This window comes from Pogona vitticeps, chromosome 7, assembly GCF_051106095.1.
Source record: "Pogona vitticeps strain Pit_001003342236 chromosome 7, PviZW2.1, whole genome shotgun sequence".
In the NCBI taxonomy this organism is placed as follows: Eukaryota; Metazoa; Chordata; class Lepidosauria; order Squamata; family Agamidae; genus Pogona; species Pogona vitticeps.
This window is the reverse complement of record NC_135789.1, coordinates 17,081,100-17,100,027: the sequence shown is the minus strand read 5'-3', so window position 1 is coordinate 17,100,027 and position 18,928 is coordinate 17,081,100. Positions and strand designations below refer to the sequence as shown.

The 18,928-nt window shown below is 47.2% G+C and overlaps 1 protein-coding gene across 6 annotated transcripts in view; it reads left to right on the top strand.

Moving 5' to 3' along the window:
* Positions 1–471: 471 nt before the first annotated feature.
* YJU2 (YJU2 splicing factor homolog) overlaps positions 472–18,928 on the top strand; it is a 25,269-nt gene continuing 6,812 nt past the window's right edge. For 4 of the 6 annotated variants that reach the window (XR_013537927.1, XM_078378862.1, XM_072978153.2 and 1 more), the window contains exons 1-7: positions 472–602; positions 1,851–1,951; positions 2,591–2,735; positions 4,220–4,354; positions 5,655–5,836; positions 5,988–6,108; positions 6,802–6,955. Coding sequence is in view for 5 of the 6 variants with exons in the window: in XM_078378862.1 (XP_078234988.1) it covers positions 579–602; positions 1,851–1,951; positions 2,591–2,735; positions 4,220–4,354; positions 5,655–5,836; positions 5,988–6,108; positions 6,802–6,955 (862 nt within the window). In the remaining variant the exon portion in view is untranslated. Of the gene's footprint in view, positions 603–1,850; positions 1,952–2,590; positions 2,736–4,219; positions 4,355–5,654; positions 5,837–5,987; positions 6,109–6,801; positions 6,981–8,512; positions 12,510–18,928 lie in introns of those variants that run through there. The other 2 variants (XM_020794280.3, XM_078378863.1) reach the window with 2 other exon arrangements.

The following is an 18,928-nucleotide window of genomic DNA, read 5'->3' as shown; positions in this document are numbered from 1 at the left end:
AGAGAATTGCAGCATCAAAGCTAAAAACCATAAAATACAATATTGTGAAAGAATCAAATCCCTTATTAAAAACTGGTAGCTAAAACCAGTACTCTTTTATTATATTGCTGAAATGAGAGCCTAAAATGTTTCACATGACTTTGGAATCATATTTTAGAGCTGTGAGCCCAGCATGGTTTAATACCTGCTCCCAAGAAGCCTTTTTTATTTTATGTTTTATTTTTATTTGTACTTGTATTGTTGAAAACCCTGTCCTTAATACCCAAAATGACCGGAACCAAAGATTTGAGCGTTTGTGTTGCACCGACGGACCGCTTTGAAAATAGGACGCACGGATCTCGTCTTAAATTCCGTGGGAGACGAAACACTAGACTAGGGAGAGGCGCGTCTTTGACAGGCAGGCAAGCCAGCCAATCGCGCACAAGGACATCTAAGAGGCGGTCGCCGCAACCCATAAAGGTGAAGTAAAGCCACGGGGCGGTGCTTCGGGAACCAATAGCGGCAAAGGAGGCGGGGCGAAAGGGATAAATCGCGGAAGTGCCGGTCGGGAAGGTTCTGCGTAGCGACGAAGAGGCAACATGTCGGAGAGGAAAGTGTTAAACGTGAGTATGGGGGCAAGAAATGGGGGGGGGTCTGGGGGGGCTTCGATTTGGGGGGAGTTGGGTCTACCTGGCAGGGTCGTTGTGAGGCTCCAAAGGCATCTCCCATCTTCCCCACCCAAGGGTTCCTGCTGGCTTCGGGGGAGGATGGGGCTTGTAGTCCTGCCTCTCAGGAGGGCACCACGTATAACCGTTTGGAAGGCTTGTGGGCCCCAGTCGTTCCCCACCCCCGCCAAAAAAAGATGCAAAATAAATTCTAAAAAGCCATATCTATATCTATATCTGCTTATATATACATACATATATCTATGTATGCGTGTGTGTGTCTATATATGTCTATACAGTACATGTGTGTAGGTATATCTACATTCTCGGTGTAATGTTGGTAATTTGTTTTGTCTTTGAATAATACACTGTTTTCTAGGTTTATCTATTGGTTTTTAGCGAGGTTAGATGCCTTAAAAGGGACCCTTTTGAGCAGAAAGTCAAGAGTGCGTTATTTTAAATAAACAGGTGTTGCTGAAATGTCCACTTTTGTGTGCATTTTGTGGCTTGGGGTTGTTGCTTGTTTACTTATTTTGAATAATTCCTTATTTATTTTTTTAAAAAACTCTTTTGATCAATTGGGGTTGGTTTGTTACTTTGGTGGGGGTGTGGGCTGCACTCTTTTTTAAAGTTCCAAAGCTACATGGAGATGTGAAGGGACAGGAAATAATATTTATCCAAATAACTTTTTTCTTGCAAAAAGAAGGTTCTCCAGAGGCCACAAAGAATAGTTCTGAAAGGTCTCTGGGTGGAAGTTTGCCCATTTATATATAGGGTGGAGGGAGCCAGGTTGGGTGTTTGACACTAGCTTGTTATGGGGCAGGAAGGTGGGAAGTGGGGTGAAATAGGAGGCCAGGAAGGGGGCCCGCAGAAGAAACCAATCCCCATAGTTATGGGGCGGTCAGAGAGGTCTACATTACAGACTTATTTATGAGGACCAAACATTGCTTCTTACGCATCTTGTTGAAGCAAAATTTTGTGGTCCGGAGAGGAATAGTGGCCATAGAGGAGATGAGGAAGAAGACCTCATATGAGATGGATCAACTAGGTAGAAGAAGCCACAGCCTTGAGTTTGCAAGAATTCAACCGGGCTGCTAATGAGATTTGAGAACTCATTAATTCACATTAAAGTGAGTTGATGCCGCATGACAGTAACAAGGTAGATGAACACTCCATCAATTGACTTTGTTTTTCCTTGTCTCCCAGAAATACTACCCTCCGGACTTTGATCCATCTAAAATCCCGAAGCTTAAGCTCCCGAAGGATCGGCAGTATGTGGTCAGGTTGATGGCGCCTTTTAACATGCGGTAAGAAAAAAAATTGGCAGGGTTGGAAGCCAGACTAATTTTCCTCAAGAATTTTCTGATTTTTTTCAGGATCACTTAACGTCTTTGCAATCTTTCTGTAAGATGCTCTGATTTCAGTCTTTGCTGGTAGATTTAGAGAGATCAAGGAATTGTTGCCATTGCCTTTTAGAACTATAAATGCAGCTTGGATCTGAAAAAGTTGGAAAGTTGTCAGTTGAATTTGTGTTCTGTTTCTAATTTGTGGGTCAAAAGACTTTGAGAGCAAGTGTTATTGGACTTGCCTGGCAGAGGAAGGGGAATGTCTTAATATCATCATCCTCTTAGAACTGCAGACCGGGAAGGGACCCTAGAGGTCATCGAGTCCAGCCCCTCTCCAAGGAGGCCCAGCAGAGAATCAAACTCCTAACCACCATCTCCACAGCCAGAGATGTAAACTCCTGAGTTAGCCAGGGTTTACTTGCACTTTAAAAATGTTCATGAAATTGTGGGACTTTTTCTCACCCTGTATTGGGAAACTCACTGGCGAAAAGCCGAAGAAATCTACCCGTTTTAAAGAGGGCTGGTGTGGATCTGGAACCGCTGTTCTCAGGATTGTGTTGATTGTAGCGCCCATCTGTTGCTTTTGTTTTTCCACCTTAGGTGCAAGACCTGTGGTGAATATATTTACAAAGGCAAGAAGTTCAATGCCCGAAAGGAGACCGTCCAGAATGAGTCTTACCTGGGCCTTCCGATCTTCCGGTTCTACATCAAATGCACGCGTTGCCTCGCAGAGATCACGTTCAAAGTCAGTCTGTTTTTGATCTTCTCCTCCTCCCTCTTTCTTGCTCTTAGTGCAGCTGAAAACATGCGATAAAATCATTAAAGGCTCAGGCAGTCCTCAGACAGACAGATAATGTTAACAAAGAGACCCTGCTTCTTGAGTATACCCTGCCCTGTGCTTTATGTTCTTTGAGAGTCCATTGGCTTGTTGTGAATTTTATCCAGTCACATATAGCAGAGCCTTCTCTGTGGTTGGCCCCTGTCGTGTGGAATAATCTCCCCATCTAGGTGAGGCAGCCTTCCAGCATCTTAGAACAGCAAGTCTGGATCATCAAGTCCAGCCCCTGTCAAGGAGGCACTGTAGGGAATTTGAACTCACAACCTCTGGCTCCACAACCGGTGACTTCAGCCCCTGAGCTCTCCAGTAGTTCTTTCAGCACATGAGTTATTTATTTGTATAGAGGGGGATATTTTTTCCAGATTATTGTTAACCTGATCAGTTTCCCCCTGGTGGTTTTAACCAACAGTGTTCCTGTTTTCCTCTTGTGTTGTATGATCAGAAGGTTTTACTGTATCGTGTTAGTTGTGTATAATTTTGTTTACTGTGGTGCAGAAATGCTTGAAATGCACCTAGGGAAATGTGCTTAAATAAAAATTGTTTGCTTTGACAGAAATCCATCCCTTGGGACAGGATATTTGATCTTTTAAAGTGGACCTGGGAGTGAGGTACCCCCCTCATCATCATGGTTAGCTTATGCAGAGCCCCTCGGGAGCAAAAAAAGATGGATGAAAACTTATGGAATTTTGCCTCTGGAAGCCACAGAGGCATGAATCTGGCCTGGAACAAGGTCTTCTAATCTCTGCAGGACAAACTTCTCAAAGTAATAGAGAAGGGGGTGGGTACAACCAGCAGGAGCAAGAGTGTTAAATGAGTGGAGTGTAAGTCATTGATTCACAGAATCATGGAGTTGGAAGGGGTCTCTTAAGGTCATTCAGTCCAACCCCGTGCGCAAGGCAGGGGTCCAAGTCCAAGCCGATCTGAAAGAGGGTGGTCCAGTTTTCTCTTGAAGTTCTCCAACGTGGGAGTGCTCACCACCTCCTGAAGTCATGGCTTCCTTTGTCATACTGCTCTTAACCATTAAGAGGTTTTTCCTGATCTTCAGCCTAAATCTGGTTTCCTATTGCTTGAGCTCATGATGACGTATCCTGCATTCTGGGAGGATGGGGAACAGATCCTGCCCCTCCGCTGCAGGACCACCTTTCAGTCTTGAAAGACTTCTCCAGTCTCCTTCAGCCTTCTTTTGTCAAGGCTGAACATGGCTGCTTCTTTCTGTCTTTCCTCAGAGAGTTAAGCTCCCCACCATCCCCCTCCTGCCAGCTTAAAATCCCTGGAACCCCGAGAAATGAGTGTTTCACAGTTTAAGATCTGTGTCACCCAGAGAAATGAGTGTTTCCTACTAAGTCTGTTGCGCTGAAACGATTGTCTCCTCTCTACCATGTCCTGCCCAGACAGACCCAGAGAACACAGATTATGCTATGGAGCACGGGGCCACGAGGAACTTCCAGGCCGAGAAGCTGCTGGAGGAGGAGGAGAAGCGCGTGCAGAAGGAGCGTGAGGATGAAGAGCTGAACAATCCCATGAAGGTATTTTACCCGGAGGCCTCTTTCCAAAAAGAACTTAATTTCTTTGTGCTAGACTTCTGGAGAGCGGAATCTGGCATCTTGGGGTGACAGTATGTCCAGACAAAGAAAACGGCTCATGTTTCTAGACCTGATTGTTCCAGAATTTTCAGTTAGGGGAATAAAGGGCTGAAGCACTAGATTCTACAATTAAGATTTTCAAGAAGTCCATCCAGCTGGAGATCTTTAGGAAGCAAAAAGGAGCTCAGGATTCTTCTGGGTTTGAGGTGGACCTAAAAGTAAGGAAGTGAATGTTGGTGTATTGCATTCTAATTTTTTGGGGGGTGTTATTGGGTGCCAGGCAGAAGAAACTGTAAGGTAGAGTTGGGGGAACCTTTTTCCTTATAGGTGGACATGTTTATTTATTGTAATTTTATTGTGCGTCTAGACTGCCCTGCTTATGAGATCCTGCTCGGTACAGTTTATGCAATTCATCAAAATGTAGAAAACTAAAATGTTAAAATAATGCATAAATAATCTCACAAGCAAACAAAACACAAAAGTAAGACATTTTAAACTTCAGTTCCCATAATCCTTTATTATGGGCTTGTAAATTTGAGGCGGTGTGATCAGAAGTATTCAGACGGGTGTAAATCCCTCACCTCTCGTCTAAGGTCTTAATGGCTGGGCCTTTCGTCTTCCCTAGCTTCTAAAATCACCCCCTCGTCATGATAACTGCTCTCTGTTCAAAATAATCTCTGCCCAATACGAGAGCTACTGAGACATAGCCAGCGCATATGCTTTTCCTTCTCCCAGCCTGCCTCTTTCTCCTTTTGTGCCGGGTGTGGTTTGGATTTGCAAATTTGAGAACCAGAACCATTCTCCTCTTTTTAATTAAAAAAAAAAAGTTAGCGGAGACTTTTCTTACCTCTAGAAGAGGCAGAAATGCTATGATTTACCATGAACCACCACCTAGAGTTGTGTTGTGACACTAATGGGAGTGGTATATAAATTAAATGCAATAAAAGAAAGGATGGATGAATAATTAATTCGTTAAAAGGTAGATAAATGCCAGAGTATGTATAGTGAGGGAGAATCCAGCCCTTCCTCTAGCAGCCTTTTCTCCCTTCAGACCAGATCTCCCCACCCGTGTCATTAATGTTGAGCTAGAATCTTCGGACTGCAATCCACAGGGGACAGTTCGTTCCAGGCCTGATTGTCACGCTCCCGGGTCATGATGTTTCTGCATTCCCCCGATGAGAATTCAGACCCTCCACAGGCGTTTCTTGCCTCACGCTCCCCCTTTTTCTGTTGACTCTCCAAGGTTTTGGAGAACCGAACCAAAGACTCGAAGCTGGAGATGGAGGTCCTGGAGAATCTGCAGGAGCTGAAAGAACTCAACCAGCGCCAGGCGCATGTGGACTTTGAATCCATGCTCCAGCAGTACCGGGACTACGAGGCCCAGCAGAAGCAGCGGGAGCTGGAGGAGGACGAGCAGGAGATGAAGTGAGCCATCTGGGGTTTGCTTCAGCTGAATTGTGTCAGCATGGGATCACCCCTCGTTGGCGTTCTTGGTGGTGCAAATCTGTTCCATCAAGCTGCCTTCGACTTCCGGTAATACGCCCGTCCTCTTTCTCTCCCTCGCTTCCTCTTTCAGGGCGATGCTGGAGCAAGCCCAGGGCCGAAAGCTGTTGGAAGACTCCGATTCGGATGAGGATCGTCCCACACCTCGTGTGAAGCCCCCAGCGAAAGGGAAGCCGACGGACATCCTGCAGGAGGTATGTGGTGAGAACCAGAGAGCCACCCAGAGCTTTGATTTTCGTCCCCTTTCCTGCTGCAGGAATGAGCGGCCCGGCCTTGAGGAAGGTGCAGGAGACTCACTGATTGTTTTTTTACATATCTATTCCGCCTTCCCTCCAATGGGACCAAGATAAAACTTAGCTTCTGGAGAAAACAAACTCCCAGCTAGCATTGGGGCAGGAACAGGAAGCTTGGGTGGAGCTCGGCCTAGCTCAAGGCCTTTCGGGCTAAGGCCTTGCCTCCCAGGTGAGCCACATTTAGGTCTCTGTAAAGTGTGTGCAAATCAGGTAGAACTCCTGGAATGGGGAGTTATGGGATATGTAGTCCAAGGAACCAGAAACTCCTATCCTTGTTTAGCATTCCTGGCTGAGAACCTTGGTTCGACTTGTATTGGCTTCATCACTCCTCAGGATTTCGGACGAGGCGTGTTCTCAGCTGGATCTGAAGATGATGGGGAGAAACGGAGAAGTTGGTTCCTGCAAAGCGGATTCTCGAGCCTTAATGTGTGTGGGGCTTCCTCAGAGCAAGGGAGGGGGGAAATTTTATTTTGGGTGCTGCAGCCGAGTTAGGGTAGCCAGCTGCAGAGTTGGGAAGACTCTCCACATGCCTTAGATGGGTGTCCTTCAGCTTTTGTGTGTGTCTCTGTTTCCATTCCCGCCCCCCCCTTGTAGGACTCTGAGCCGAAAACAAAAAAGCTGAAAGTAGAAAGCTGGGAGAAGAGCGTCGGGAAGCTGTCTCAGAAGACCAAACTCTCGGGACTGGTGGCAGCGAAGAGGCGGCCGGTCCTCGGCCTGGCAAACGGAGCAGGGGGTCCGGATGCACCAGGTGAGGGGTGCGGAGAACAGCAGACGTGAGGTGGAGATAGTCTGGACTTGAGAGATGGGGAGAGAAGGCACTGACAGGGAGCTTTAAAAAAGGTGGAAGGATGGATCCCTTGGCAGGTTTCTCCACTGGGTGGCTCAGAGACCTTAAATGGTTTCAGAGAGGGAGCCGTGCTTCTTTGGCTTCAAGTTAAAAATTCTGGCTCCTTTACCTCTGGCAGAACCCGCTCCTTTTGGGGGGAACCTGAGAGGAGGGGGACTTGGCCACCAAAGGTACATGAACTTGTCTTTTAAAAGAGGGTTTTGGTTTGTGGTCAAGGATAGAAAATTGTGCAGCCTAAAGATGAAGAGAAGTGCTGGCCAGATCAAAATGGAAGAAAAGGCATTCCTTTAATAGGGTTCGTATCCCATAATAAGCAAAGGAATGTTTCCAGTTCCTTGAATAGTTTGCACACCACCCATTCCGAGACAGACGTGTAACGACGGTGGGTTTACAGCCTTCTGCCAATTGACATGTATATACAGGCATCGGAATTCCACCGATGACACGAGTATAACGGTAGGATATAATCGCTGTTTTGTATTTGTGAGAGTTGAGTTCCTGTAAGCGCTTCCGTGACGATCTCTCATGTAAGAAATGTCGCTTCGACTTTTTCTCTTACCCTCCTCCTCTGCTTGGCTCCCTGCGGGTTGGAGGGGCCCTCCTTGTGTGGTTCGTGAGAACTGCTCCTCTGGCAGGAGAGGAACGCGTCTTTTGCACAGGTTCCTTGCTGCCGACTCGTGTGCATTTATAGCAACACAAAGTATTTGATACGTATTGAAAGGGAAATCATTTTAGAACCCAGAAGTCCTTGGACGCTTAAAACGTTTTGTTCCAGTGTGCCCGTTGATTATGATCTGGTTTCTCCAGCCTGTCTTAAAAGGTCAGGGGTGGCCGACCTTGTGGATTTAGTGGGAGAGGGTGGCCTGTCTCTAATTGAAAAAGTGAAAGGTCAAGCTTCGCTAGGGTGCCTTTCTTTCTCATAAAAAGAGAGGGCTGGGGAGTTGCTCTTTGGGCACCCTTGCTCTGTTCCGGCAGAAGAACTGGGCAAGTTCCTGGTACTCATGGTGGTCAAGACCCCACTGATGGAAATAAGGAAGGGGTGTTGATTTGGACCTGACCTTGCTGATGGCATGTCTCTGAGATCCTCGCTAAGCCTTGTTCGTAACGCACGGCCATTTAACCCAAGATGCTCCTGCATGTAAAGCAGGGGTTGTACCCACTAGACAACACTGTCCCCCTCCCCATGGGCACAAGAGAGAATGGAGAGAGTTAGAGCCTAAATAAAAATCATCTCTTCAGATAGTGCCATCACTTCTTGAGCTTTCCCACTCCATCCTCAGAATGTCTTCAAACTCCTGCTACCATCCTGCACTCCCCTGTGGTTGGGGGGCGATGGGCCTTGTATTCTGAGAACTCCGGGTGACACAGGTTTGGGGATAGTTCTGCGTTTTCCCCTTTCCATCTGCTAGAATCTTAACACTTTTCAGGACTTGACCCCAGGTTTTTGGCTGTCCCTAGGGGCGGAGAATCGGAGCGGTGCCAGCGCCTCCACCGGCCCTCTCCTGCATTCGGAGTCCCGTGCAGGGAGCTCATCCCTCAGCCTCCTGGGAGCTTACTCCGACAGCGAGGACAGCAAAAGCGACTGACCGGCCCTGGGTTCGAGGAACCTTGCATTTCCCGGCTCCACCTGTTTTTTTTCCCCCCATCCCGCTAGTAGACACTGGTGACTGTTTTCAAGATAATGTTTCTCTGTTGAGCTCCTTCGCCCTGGAACTGCCTGTGAACGGAAGGAGCTGCTTCCCTTCCCTTCTGCTGCTGCAACAGAGGGTGGCAGCGTGGTGCTTTGTTCCGGTGTGAGTAGCCCAATGGCAACTTGGTCCTCAACCTCTTTTCCATTTTTTTTGCCCTCTTCTGTTACTGAGCGAAACAGAACTTTCAGGGAGGTTTCTCCCTCCACTTACGGCCCCATAAACTTGCCTCCGTGACCTTGATAGAAGACTTTTAGAAGAAATATTTAGCCATGTAACCGTGCTTCCACCCCCTCATCGTGCAACGTGGGGAAAATATTGAGGGGGGGAAACATACATAGCCGATGAGTATGACTCTACTGTAAGAATAATATTGTCATTCATTGAAAGCCGGTGTCGGAGTTAGAGTGTCAAACTAGGGAGACCTGGGTTTGAATCCCTGATGGGAGGTGGAAATCCATGGAGGCGGGCGGGGGCCTAGGGGAAAGCGTCCTTTTGAGTCTCATTGTGGTGATCATTGATTTTGGAGTGACCCAGAGATACATGAAGCCAGAAATGATTGAATCCTAACTGGGCCTCCTTGACAGGGGATGGACTGGATCACTGGTTCTTAACCTTGGGTTACTCAGGAGTTTTGGACTCCCAGAAGCCTTCACCACCAACTGCTGGCTGGGGTTTCTGGGAGTTGCAGTTCAAAAACACCCGAGTAACAAAGGTTAAAAACCTCTGGACTGGATGATCCTTAGAGGTCCCTTCCAGCTCCCCCATTCTAAAACATTTGCTTGGTGTTTTTCTATAGAGAGGTGTGTGTTCTGAAAAAGGAAAGGAATGCTGGAAGGCACGTCTCCTGCCTTTGGAGTCTGAATCTTTCAGAGATTGCAGGTCGTGAGGGGATCCAGGCAGCTGGGGAGGTTCAGCTTCTCATGATAAAAAAAAAAAGCTGGTTGGGGGGTTATCCGTGAAAGGGAGGTCCGGTGTTGTCCCTCACCTGTCTTTCCCACGATGGCCAGCAGGTGGCACCTCAAACCCGCTTGCCTGGCCAGAATTTAACTCTTCCTTGCCAAGCAGGCAATGCTTTTCAACAACGGGAGGGGGAACGGATGCCGGACGAGTTCCCAGGCCATCTGTCTGGCATGCGTGTTGACTATCTGGGGCCGTGACCATCCTGCCACCCTCAGAAAAAACTCCCGGAAGTGACACCCAGCCCCGGGGATGTTCGGAAAAGGCAAAAGGAAGAAGGCCCGGCTGGCTTCTGGCCATGATGATCCGGGTTTTATTTTTCCCAAGGGACAAAGGAGAGCTTCTTATATGCATTGAAGTGTTACAGAGGTGGAACCTGCAACAAAATGTCACAGCGCCGGAGACTTCCCTCTTAGATTCTGCCAGCCAGTTTTTCCTCCCTCTTTCCATATTTTCTTTTATTTTTCTACCGCTGTTTACCATTTCCTGACTAAAACAGGAAGCATGTCTTCACACCTCCTCGAGCTGTTTTAATTCAGGTTTCCCATAAGCATGAGGATTCCCTTCCAGACGGCACAAGGATCCCCCCCCAGTTTCCGTACCTTGCAAGGAGTGAACTGGAAAAAATACTTTTGCTATTAGTCTAGAGAATGAATTACTCTGAGCACGCTGATTTTTTTCCCTGGATTTCGAGGATTTTGGGTTTAACTTCTGGGATTTAGAATCTCGCATTTGCTCATCTCTCTAGGCGGCCTTTTTAGGAGTAAAACCTTCCCCAGACTGTTTATTCCACAATATAAAAGAGCAATACCAAAAAGGCAGTACATTTTGAAAATGAGAAATGTCACACCATGAAAAAGAGAGTTAATGAGAACGGAGGATCCCAATAAAGCACCCAGTATGGCCCAGTGAAAACAGCGTGATTGATCATTGATCGTTGCAAAGCCTGTATCAGTGACACAGCAGTCTGCTAAAAAAATCTCATTTGGAGGAAAACCCATAATAAATTAGGTGTCAGAAAGAGGAACGAGTGAGCAAGGCAAGCTTCAACTTTTTCTGGAGGGAAAAAGGTTGGAACACAGACTGTCCTACGCTGGGCCCATCATAAAAAGGCCAGATTCGCTGGAAGAGTCAATAATGCTGGGAAAGGTGGAAGGCAGCAGGAAAAGAGGAAGACCCCAGTGTGAGATGGATCAGCGTTATAAAGGAAGCCACAATTGGATAGGAGATTTTTAAAGGTCGCTCTTTCATGGTGTTTTCATAAGTTGGGGCACATGGGAAGAGCCACTAGGCGTTTGTCGAAATTTGTGCCGTAAAAGAATCTTAATGGGGCATCTTCCCAGCCTCTGGGAGGCATCAAGAGGGTTGGAACTCCAGATCCCAATGGTATTGCTCATGGACGAGGATGATTTGAAATGGAGTCCCCAGCGATGGGAGAAAAGACCACAAGACCCCTGAACGCCGTTAGAAAGGTGATCGTCGGCGAAAGAACAGGGCCGTTTTTGCGGCGAAGCCGAGCCCCAAAAGTGTGATTTTTTTTTCGGCAGGGAACAAGCAGAGGCAAAGCATGTGGCTGAGAGTGCAATTGTCACACAAAAACACACCACCTTTTATTCGTGTCTGGGCTATATTTGAAAACAGGACCCCCATTTTAGAAAGGGAGGAAGATGAGTAAGATGGAGAAAAAGGAGGAAATGCCGGCGCTGATCTTAAATCTCAGTTATCTTCACCGATGCTGGCCGGCTTCTCTAGTAATATTCAATCACTGGGTGTCCCCCCCCCCCTTTCCGCTGCCACCACCGGCCTTGCCGATGAGTTATGGGGAGAGCCAGCAAAGCATAACGCTGGGAGATGAATCTCCATTAGGGGAGACAGGCTGGCTTGCTTTCTGGACTGCAGCCTCTGTGTGTGTGTGTTGTGGGTGACTCGTACAGCTAGCACGGCAGTGGCTGCAACCCAAGCTGGGTTTTGTCTTTCCGACAAAGCTAGAGGTCACCGGGTGACACTGAATATCCATCATGTGCCATTTCTCCCAGGCCCCATCATCAGTCGGCTAATGGAGTGTGCGGTAAAGTTATCCCGGTCTCCCCCTTCTTTCTCTGTCTCATTTTCTCATCCTTAAAGAGAACCCAGCAGTAGCTGCTATTTGGCTCCTTTGCTGACCTTGGGACGGTCACCCGGCTCTTGTCCTCCCTAGCAAGGTCCTTGTAAGATTCCTCTCCGTCGGATTCCCCATCTGCATTAGGAAGTGGGATGAAAGAAACCACATTTAATAGGAGCTGAATTCTGCCCTTGATCTCCAGTGGCTGGGGGAAAACGAATCTCCGACAGACGGATGGCCCTGTCCATCAGGCTGAGAGGCTTGCCGAAAACTTTCCTCTGTGTGTTTTTTTTAAATTTATTTATTCATTTTATTTATTTAATTCCTCTACCGCCCGTCTGCGATGTGCCTCAATGATAAGTCCTCTGTAACCACATGACGTAGTTAAACATGAAAATTAGAATTAAAATGGAGATTGCATTTAAAAACAGGCAATCATTAAAGATCCCAGGCTTTTCAGCATCTCAGCAGGCTTTTCAGACAGAATATTTTGGAAAGCCTGCTGGAATAAGAAAATCTGTTCTTTTGAAATGGGCTTTTAGTACTGATATTATTGATGTTTTTGATTTCGTCCTTGTTTCGTCCTTTTAAAATGTTTGTATGCTCACAGTTTTTAGCTCTTAAACTGTTTCTTTTAAACTGTTGTAAGCCAGCTTTCTTCTTTTTAAGGAGAAAGGTGGAGTAAACAAATATTATAGATAAACAATACAGTTTTGAAAGTTTTTTTTTAAAGGTCTCCAGGGAAAGAGGCCAGGCGAATCTTGGGGGGGGGCATTTCATCCCAGAGCAGAGGAGGAACCACCATCCAGAAGGCCTCCTTACTTGTTTTCTCTTTTTGGGGAAATCTCTTGGGGGTAGCATCCTTAGCCCCCCCCCGGGCTCGAGTTGGATGGGCATTCCTAGTTGGAGGTCTGCATTCTGCCATATACTGAAATCCCAAACCATTTAGGTAAGGCTAAATTGACAAGTCTTTGGCCCAGAATCCCTATTGAAAAAAAAGCTTTTTTCCCCCAGAAAAAAGAGAGGGGAGAGTGGGTTTCGAGTTCGAGTCATGAGGGGGGGAACACAACTCACAGGTGTTTCTTAAGTCCGCCTTGACAGCCAGACCCGTGGCTTGCGTTCCCATCCCTGGTTTAGGGGCTGCACCTTGAGAATGATTCAGAAACAGGCAGGTAACCAGTGTAAGGTGGCCAGGATCGGGGGAGATCAGGTGGTCTTTATGAACTCCCCACACCAACCTGGCTGCCGTATTCTGGAACTGTTGATGTTTCTGGACAAGAACGCGGGAAAAGGGGAACCCACTTAAATCTTTCCACCCTATCTAAGGGGGGGGGGGTTTAGAAAAATCCTTTTTAAGCTCAGAAGGGATCCAGTTATCAGCAAATAGACCTGGATCAGTGCTCTCACACCGTGCTTGATTTCCCAGGCTTTCCGTGTTGAGATGACAGTTGTCCCCTTTTCCTTGATTTCCCCCAAAAAGGTCTCTTGACCCCATTGTATCGCTTCCGGCTGATTCTGATCTATCTCCTTCTCCCCCCCCCCCCCAAGCCCTCTTTCTGCTTAGCGGCCCTCCCTCTGCTTTCTCCATCCGTCATGGGCTTGTCTTCCTCGATTGTGATCGTCTTCTCCCGGGAGTCCTGTCAAACTTTATCCGGGAGTCTTTCCGCACCGGAGATATCTCCATCCGAGGCGCGGCGGACGTGGGTAATTGGTTCTGAATCCTTGGATAGCAATGAGATTTTCAAGAAACCTTTCTTCTTCCGTGACCAGATTTTGGGGTAACTGTATTCTGGTTTTCAAGGCAGCTGCTCTAAGCCTTGACGCCATGTTGCGGCTGTACCAGTCCCTGAGATTTTTCATCTCTTTTTTGGGGGGTCTTTCCCGTTATCTTTTATAGTCTTAGACGATCGTCTGTTTATGAGCCTCGAAGGATCGGCTGTAACAACCTGTACTTTCTGTTGCTCACCATGTGATCGAAATCGGCTCACTTTCTGCATTTTGTATGTTTTCTGACTTCTTGTTCTTTGTTCGCTTGCCTTTATGTTTTATCATCATCCTAGAACAGCAAAGTTCCTATAGATCGTGAAGTCCCAGCCCCTGGTTTAGGTCTCTGGCTGAGGAGTCAGAGGCTGGGAATTCAAATTCCCCCTTGAGCTGTGAAAAAGCAGCCCTCCCAATCCAAAACAGAACATTTGAGTGGATTTCTTTAGCTTTCTGAAGAAATGGGGGGGGGGACAGCTATGTATATTTCAAAGGACTCCCATTATCCTTTCTAATCAGCTGTATTGATTGGAAATGATGGGATTCCCAGGCTAAGGCCAGACATCACACCGAAGACGAGACAAAGGGTGCTGTGAATCCTTAAAGCTTTCATACAACAGATGTGGTTCAGACCAACGGCAGATGGAGAGGCGCAGCTATTCAAGCCACGGAGGGCTCGGAAACAATGATGTGACAAAGGGCGTCCGTCTTGTTCTGTGTTTTCTCCTCTTGGAATTGGGGGGGGGGACCGTTTACCTTGAAGCCAGTTGCTTGCTTGCGTGGGTTGTTTGGGAAAAAAGCCAACGCGTCTGCCATGCAGGAGAGATTTATATGATAAAGAACGGGAGATGACGGGCGCTTATGGCGTTACTTGGTTCATCCTGCGGTCAAAACAGGAGGGGCCTTGCTTGTGATTTCAGGAAGGTTGTCTTTTCTCTTCTGCCCCCTTTCTCTCCCTCTCCCCACTTCTCCTTTCTTTATCTCCATCCTTTCATCTTTTCTTCTCTGCTACTGCCTCCTCTCTCTCCCCCTTTCCATGTCGCCTTTTCCTCCTCTCTCTCCCTGACTTTTCGATACCCATTTCCTTCCTTTCTGTGACACCCTTTTGGACTTTTTATTTCTTTATTCTTTCTTTCTTTCAAATGTTTTTAGGCCCCCTGCCTTTCTCCTGAAAAGGGGGACCTAAGGCAGCTTACCACCATTGAAACCACCGGGCGTGAGGACTCAAGTGGCGGGACTCAATGTCAAATGGGGCTTAAGTTGCACCACCGATGCGACTCAGGTTTCTTCCCCCAATGACTTGAACTTGGCTCCCGATTCAAAACTTGCCAATCTCCTCCTTAAGATCCTCCTTTACCTCCTTCGCCTCTGATCTCGGTTCCTGCTCTCCCAACCGGCTGGACCCGATGATCTATAGGGTCCCTTCCAGCTCTGCCGTTCCAAGTTTATTATTATTATTATTAAATGGATTTTCTCCCTCACCCCCTTGTTCCCTTTGTATTCTGGCTTCCGGCAACTCAACACGCACACACAAACGACCGTAATAAACCCCCATGTTCTGGAGCCGGTTTGGCCTGTATGTGTGTCGTTTCCTTTATGGCCGCGGCTGGCGGGAATTGCATTATTCCCTGTTAAAAACGGCTGGTGGCGGCGTAATAAATTGGAGGTGTCATCTCCGTTAGCTTCTTCATCTGGTTTGATTACCTGGAGGGGTAATTTATCTCCCCAGCTGCTGGGGAGGGAGCTGGGAAGAATGGTCCAGCAGGGGCCTGGTGCGGGTGGGTTTTTTGGGGGGTGAAAAGGCCCAAAATAGAAAAAGAAATAAGAAAAAATAGAATTGACATGGGGACCCCAAAAAAATGCCCGCAGGTGCCTGTGAAATCTGAACCAAACTGCCTCCAAAGGCTCCCAGAAATTCAAATTTAATGTTCTCATTAGTATTTCTCTCACCCATCAGGGCGCTGTTTGATTTAGGAATTTCCCTTTTTTAATGTAAAAATGCGAGCAGGGAAGGGGAGGAAAAAAGATCTAGGCGAGAGAATATTCAATTTGATGAGCTAACACGGTCTCCTCGCCATCTGTGTTCACAGGTTTAAAAACCTCAAATCTTCCACTTATTATTTTTTTTCCAGCAAGAAAAAAAAATTAAAAAGGGTATTTCACTTCCCTGCTGTCAGGGTCAAAAGACTGCAATTAAAATCATGCATTAGAAAAATATTCTCTCTCCCCCCCTCCATAGCTAGGGGTGTTTTAAGGGTCTTTGGGAGCCCCCAGTCAATGAGGGAAAGAAAACCCAAATAAAAAAAATAGAAGTAGATAAGTAGATATTAGGTTGCTTCCAGATTTGCTTCTGCCCTCTCTCCTCCTTTGGCTGTCTTGAAGCCAGGAGCATCATCTTAGGAATGAAATCATCCTCATCCTTTTAGACTGCAGAACTTGAAGAGACTCCGAAGGATCATCCAGTCCACTGGTTCTTAACCTTGGGTTACTGAGGAGTTTTGGACTGCAACTCCCAGAAGCCTTCACCACCAGCTGTCCTGACTGGGGTGTCTCGGAGTTGCAGTTCAAAAGCATCCGAGTAACAAAGGTTAAGAACCACTGATCCAGTCCAGCCCCCATTCAAGGAAGCCCAGTGGGGGAATCGAACCCCCAACCTCTGGTTCCACAGCCAAATGCTTAAGCCCCTGAACTGTCCATCATCATCTGCAGAGGTGGAAGGGACCCTATGGGTCATCCAGTCCAGCCCTGGTCAAGGAGGTACCATGGGGGATTTGAACTCGCAACCTCTCCTTCCCAGGCCTTCCAAAATTATTCATCCAAGTGGCCATACTGGGATGATTCAGGAGGTCTCTGACGACCCCTAATCCTGCCCCCACATTATTACAAACTCATCTCCTGTCCTCCTTCCACAAATCCCCCCTCCTAATCCTAAATCCATTTGCAGATCTTTTTTTTCCAGAAAACATTCTCAAGTCACAGGCTTCTGTGTTTGAAATACGCATATGTGTTTCCTTCTCCGGCACTCGATGAGTCACGAACGCCTCGGGGTGTTTTGAGGGTTTTTTTTGGTGGTTCCTCATGGGAAATGATTCTTAATGCATGCTATTAATATTTTGTATTGTATTGTACAAACAAAATTAAACCAGCGGGGGCCGTGGGTGGGGAAACGAGGTGGCGCGCTGGAAAAACAAGGACGCAATTAAGATAACGCTCGTATGAGTGGAATTGGGATTCTCGGGTGTTCGAAAGGAAGCTTTTTTTCCCTTCAGTACTATGCAAACGGCGTTCTTCACCATCTTAAAGGCACCTTTTTCATATTCCTGCTGGAGCCGAGCTTTTGAGTTGTATCCCCGCATAAACCTGACTCTTCCTCTCCGTCGGCAGCCGGTCTTTTGTAGAGATAACGGCTCTTGATTGCCCGAGGTGTGGCAAAACGCCATACGCTGGGGAGAAACAATAATAGACCATCCCTTGGAAATTTTACTCCTGTGCACAGAAAGAAGGATTACAGGTAAGCTTAGAACGGGGGGTGGGGAGAAAGAATCTCACGAGGACTCCTTGGCCGTTATTCAAGAAATCCCAGTGGCTCGGGGCTACAACACTTGGTGATCCCAATTTGAGAAACTTTTGTGGCTCTATCTGAGAGAATGGTAGGATTTAGGAGGTGACCTCGGGTGTCTCGGCTGGCGAGGCAGTGATTCAGGAACCCTTTTCAAGGAGAAAGACAGAGTAAAAAATATTTTAAATCAAATCAACTTCCCGAACTTTTTGGACGTTCTTCCCAGAGTCTGTCACTGTTTTATATGCCAGAGAAGGTTTTCGGGATTTCTCGAAAAACTCCAAATTTTCCCTTCCGGAGACCTGTTTCCATTAACTGGGAGCTGTCCGTGGTCCTGTCAGATACTGCTTCCTGCGTGGGACCGATCCAGATCCGTGGGCAGCTTGCCGTGGTCAAAGGGCGTGGGGTAGCCTTCTGACCCATCTCGGTTTTGCATCTGGACTGAGCTTGGCCCATCTCGGCTGGGAGAAGGAAGCAAAAGTTCCATGAGAGTTAAACACACACATACACACACACTCACACACAGAGAGAGAGAGAGACAGTGTCATCAAAGTGAGCTTCACACAGGGCCCTAAAAAAGTCTTTACTTGATGGCAAAAAGTTATTTCAAAAGGGAGGGGAAAAACCTACATTCCTGTGGCAGGGAGTTCCACAAGCAGTCATAGAAAATTCTCTTATTTTGTCAACCTTGTCAACTTTCTCTTCTTCCACTTCTGTATTCTTTTTTAAAAATGCGGTGGCCTGGGTTGCGCACCATCTCCTACACCCGAAATCCCCCCCTTTCCACCATGGGGTGGCTGATAGAAAAGCCCTTCATGCAAGCTGTTAGTGCTCAGACCTGTGTTCTGGACTGTTTTGTGAACGAAAGCCGTCGACCTTGACTCGTTTCAAGCTGGATGATGGAGACGAAGCACATCAAAACCGCATTTGGGAAGCATAAGCAGCTTCCTTCAGCGCTTCAAGGTTGTTGCAGGCAGGATTGATCCGGACACCTGCTAATGGGATCGAACCCATTGCATCGATGCTAAGGTGCCCCGAGGTTCTGGATTTGGCATTCCCAAAGCCATGCGCGAGGTATCTAATTAACGAGCTGTTTTTTTATTTTATTTTAAAATCCTTTAAAGAGGGGAAAAAACCACCCGGCCACTTTCCCCAATCTAATTAACCTTGGTGTTCAAAAACAGCCCCAGCGCATGAAAGCTTCAGACTTCACAATGCCGCAGGGCGCATGCCGGCGGCCTGCGACGGCGCACGGGTTAACCTCTCGCGTTTGAAGGGGGTGAAGAGAGATAAAAAAGAGGAGAGCGCGGGAGATGGCATCTTGATTTCCCCGTTAGCCGAGCGATTAACATTCGCGGCGTACAAATTATAATTAGAGGCTCCCTCTTCAAATATTCATGCGCTCCAAGTTGGGGTATTTGTCGAAGGCCGGGCATTTATATTTGATGAGATCTATCAACAGGGTGGCTGGTCAACCTTTTTTTTCTGTTCCCTTCCCCTTCTTGTCTTTTTTTTTCCTCCCTGGTGCACCTTATTTCCAGCCGTGCACATGAAACAGAACAATTAGTCGGCTTTTACGGTTATTCCCTTTAGAAAGGCGCTCGTGCGCCGCGCCGGCTGTTCTTGGGCGGTGTGCGCATGGGTGTATGTGTGTGTCTCTTTCTGTGTGCGAGTGTTGCTGAATCTTTGTTCCTAAGGAAAGGGGGGAAAATAGATTTATTGTCCTCGTCGCCGCCGAGCGGGGTGAGATACATGACAAGCCATTGTGACTGTGTGTGTTTTTACGAAGGTGACATTTTTTAAAA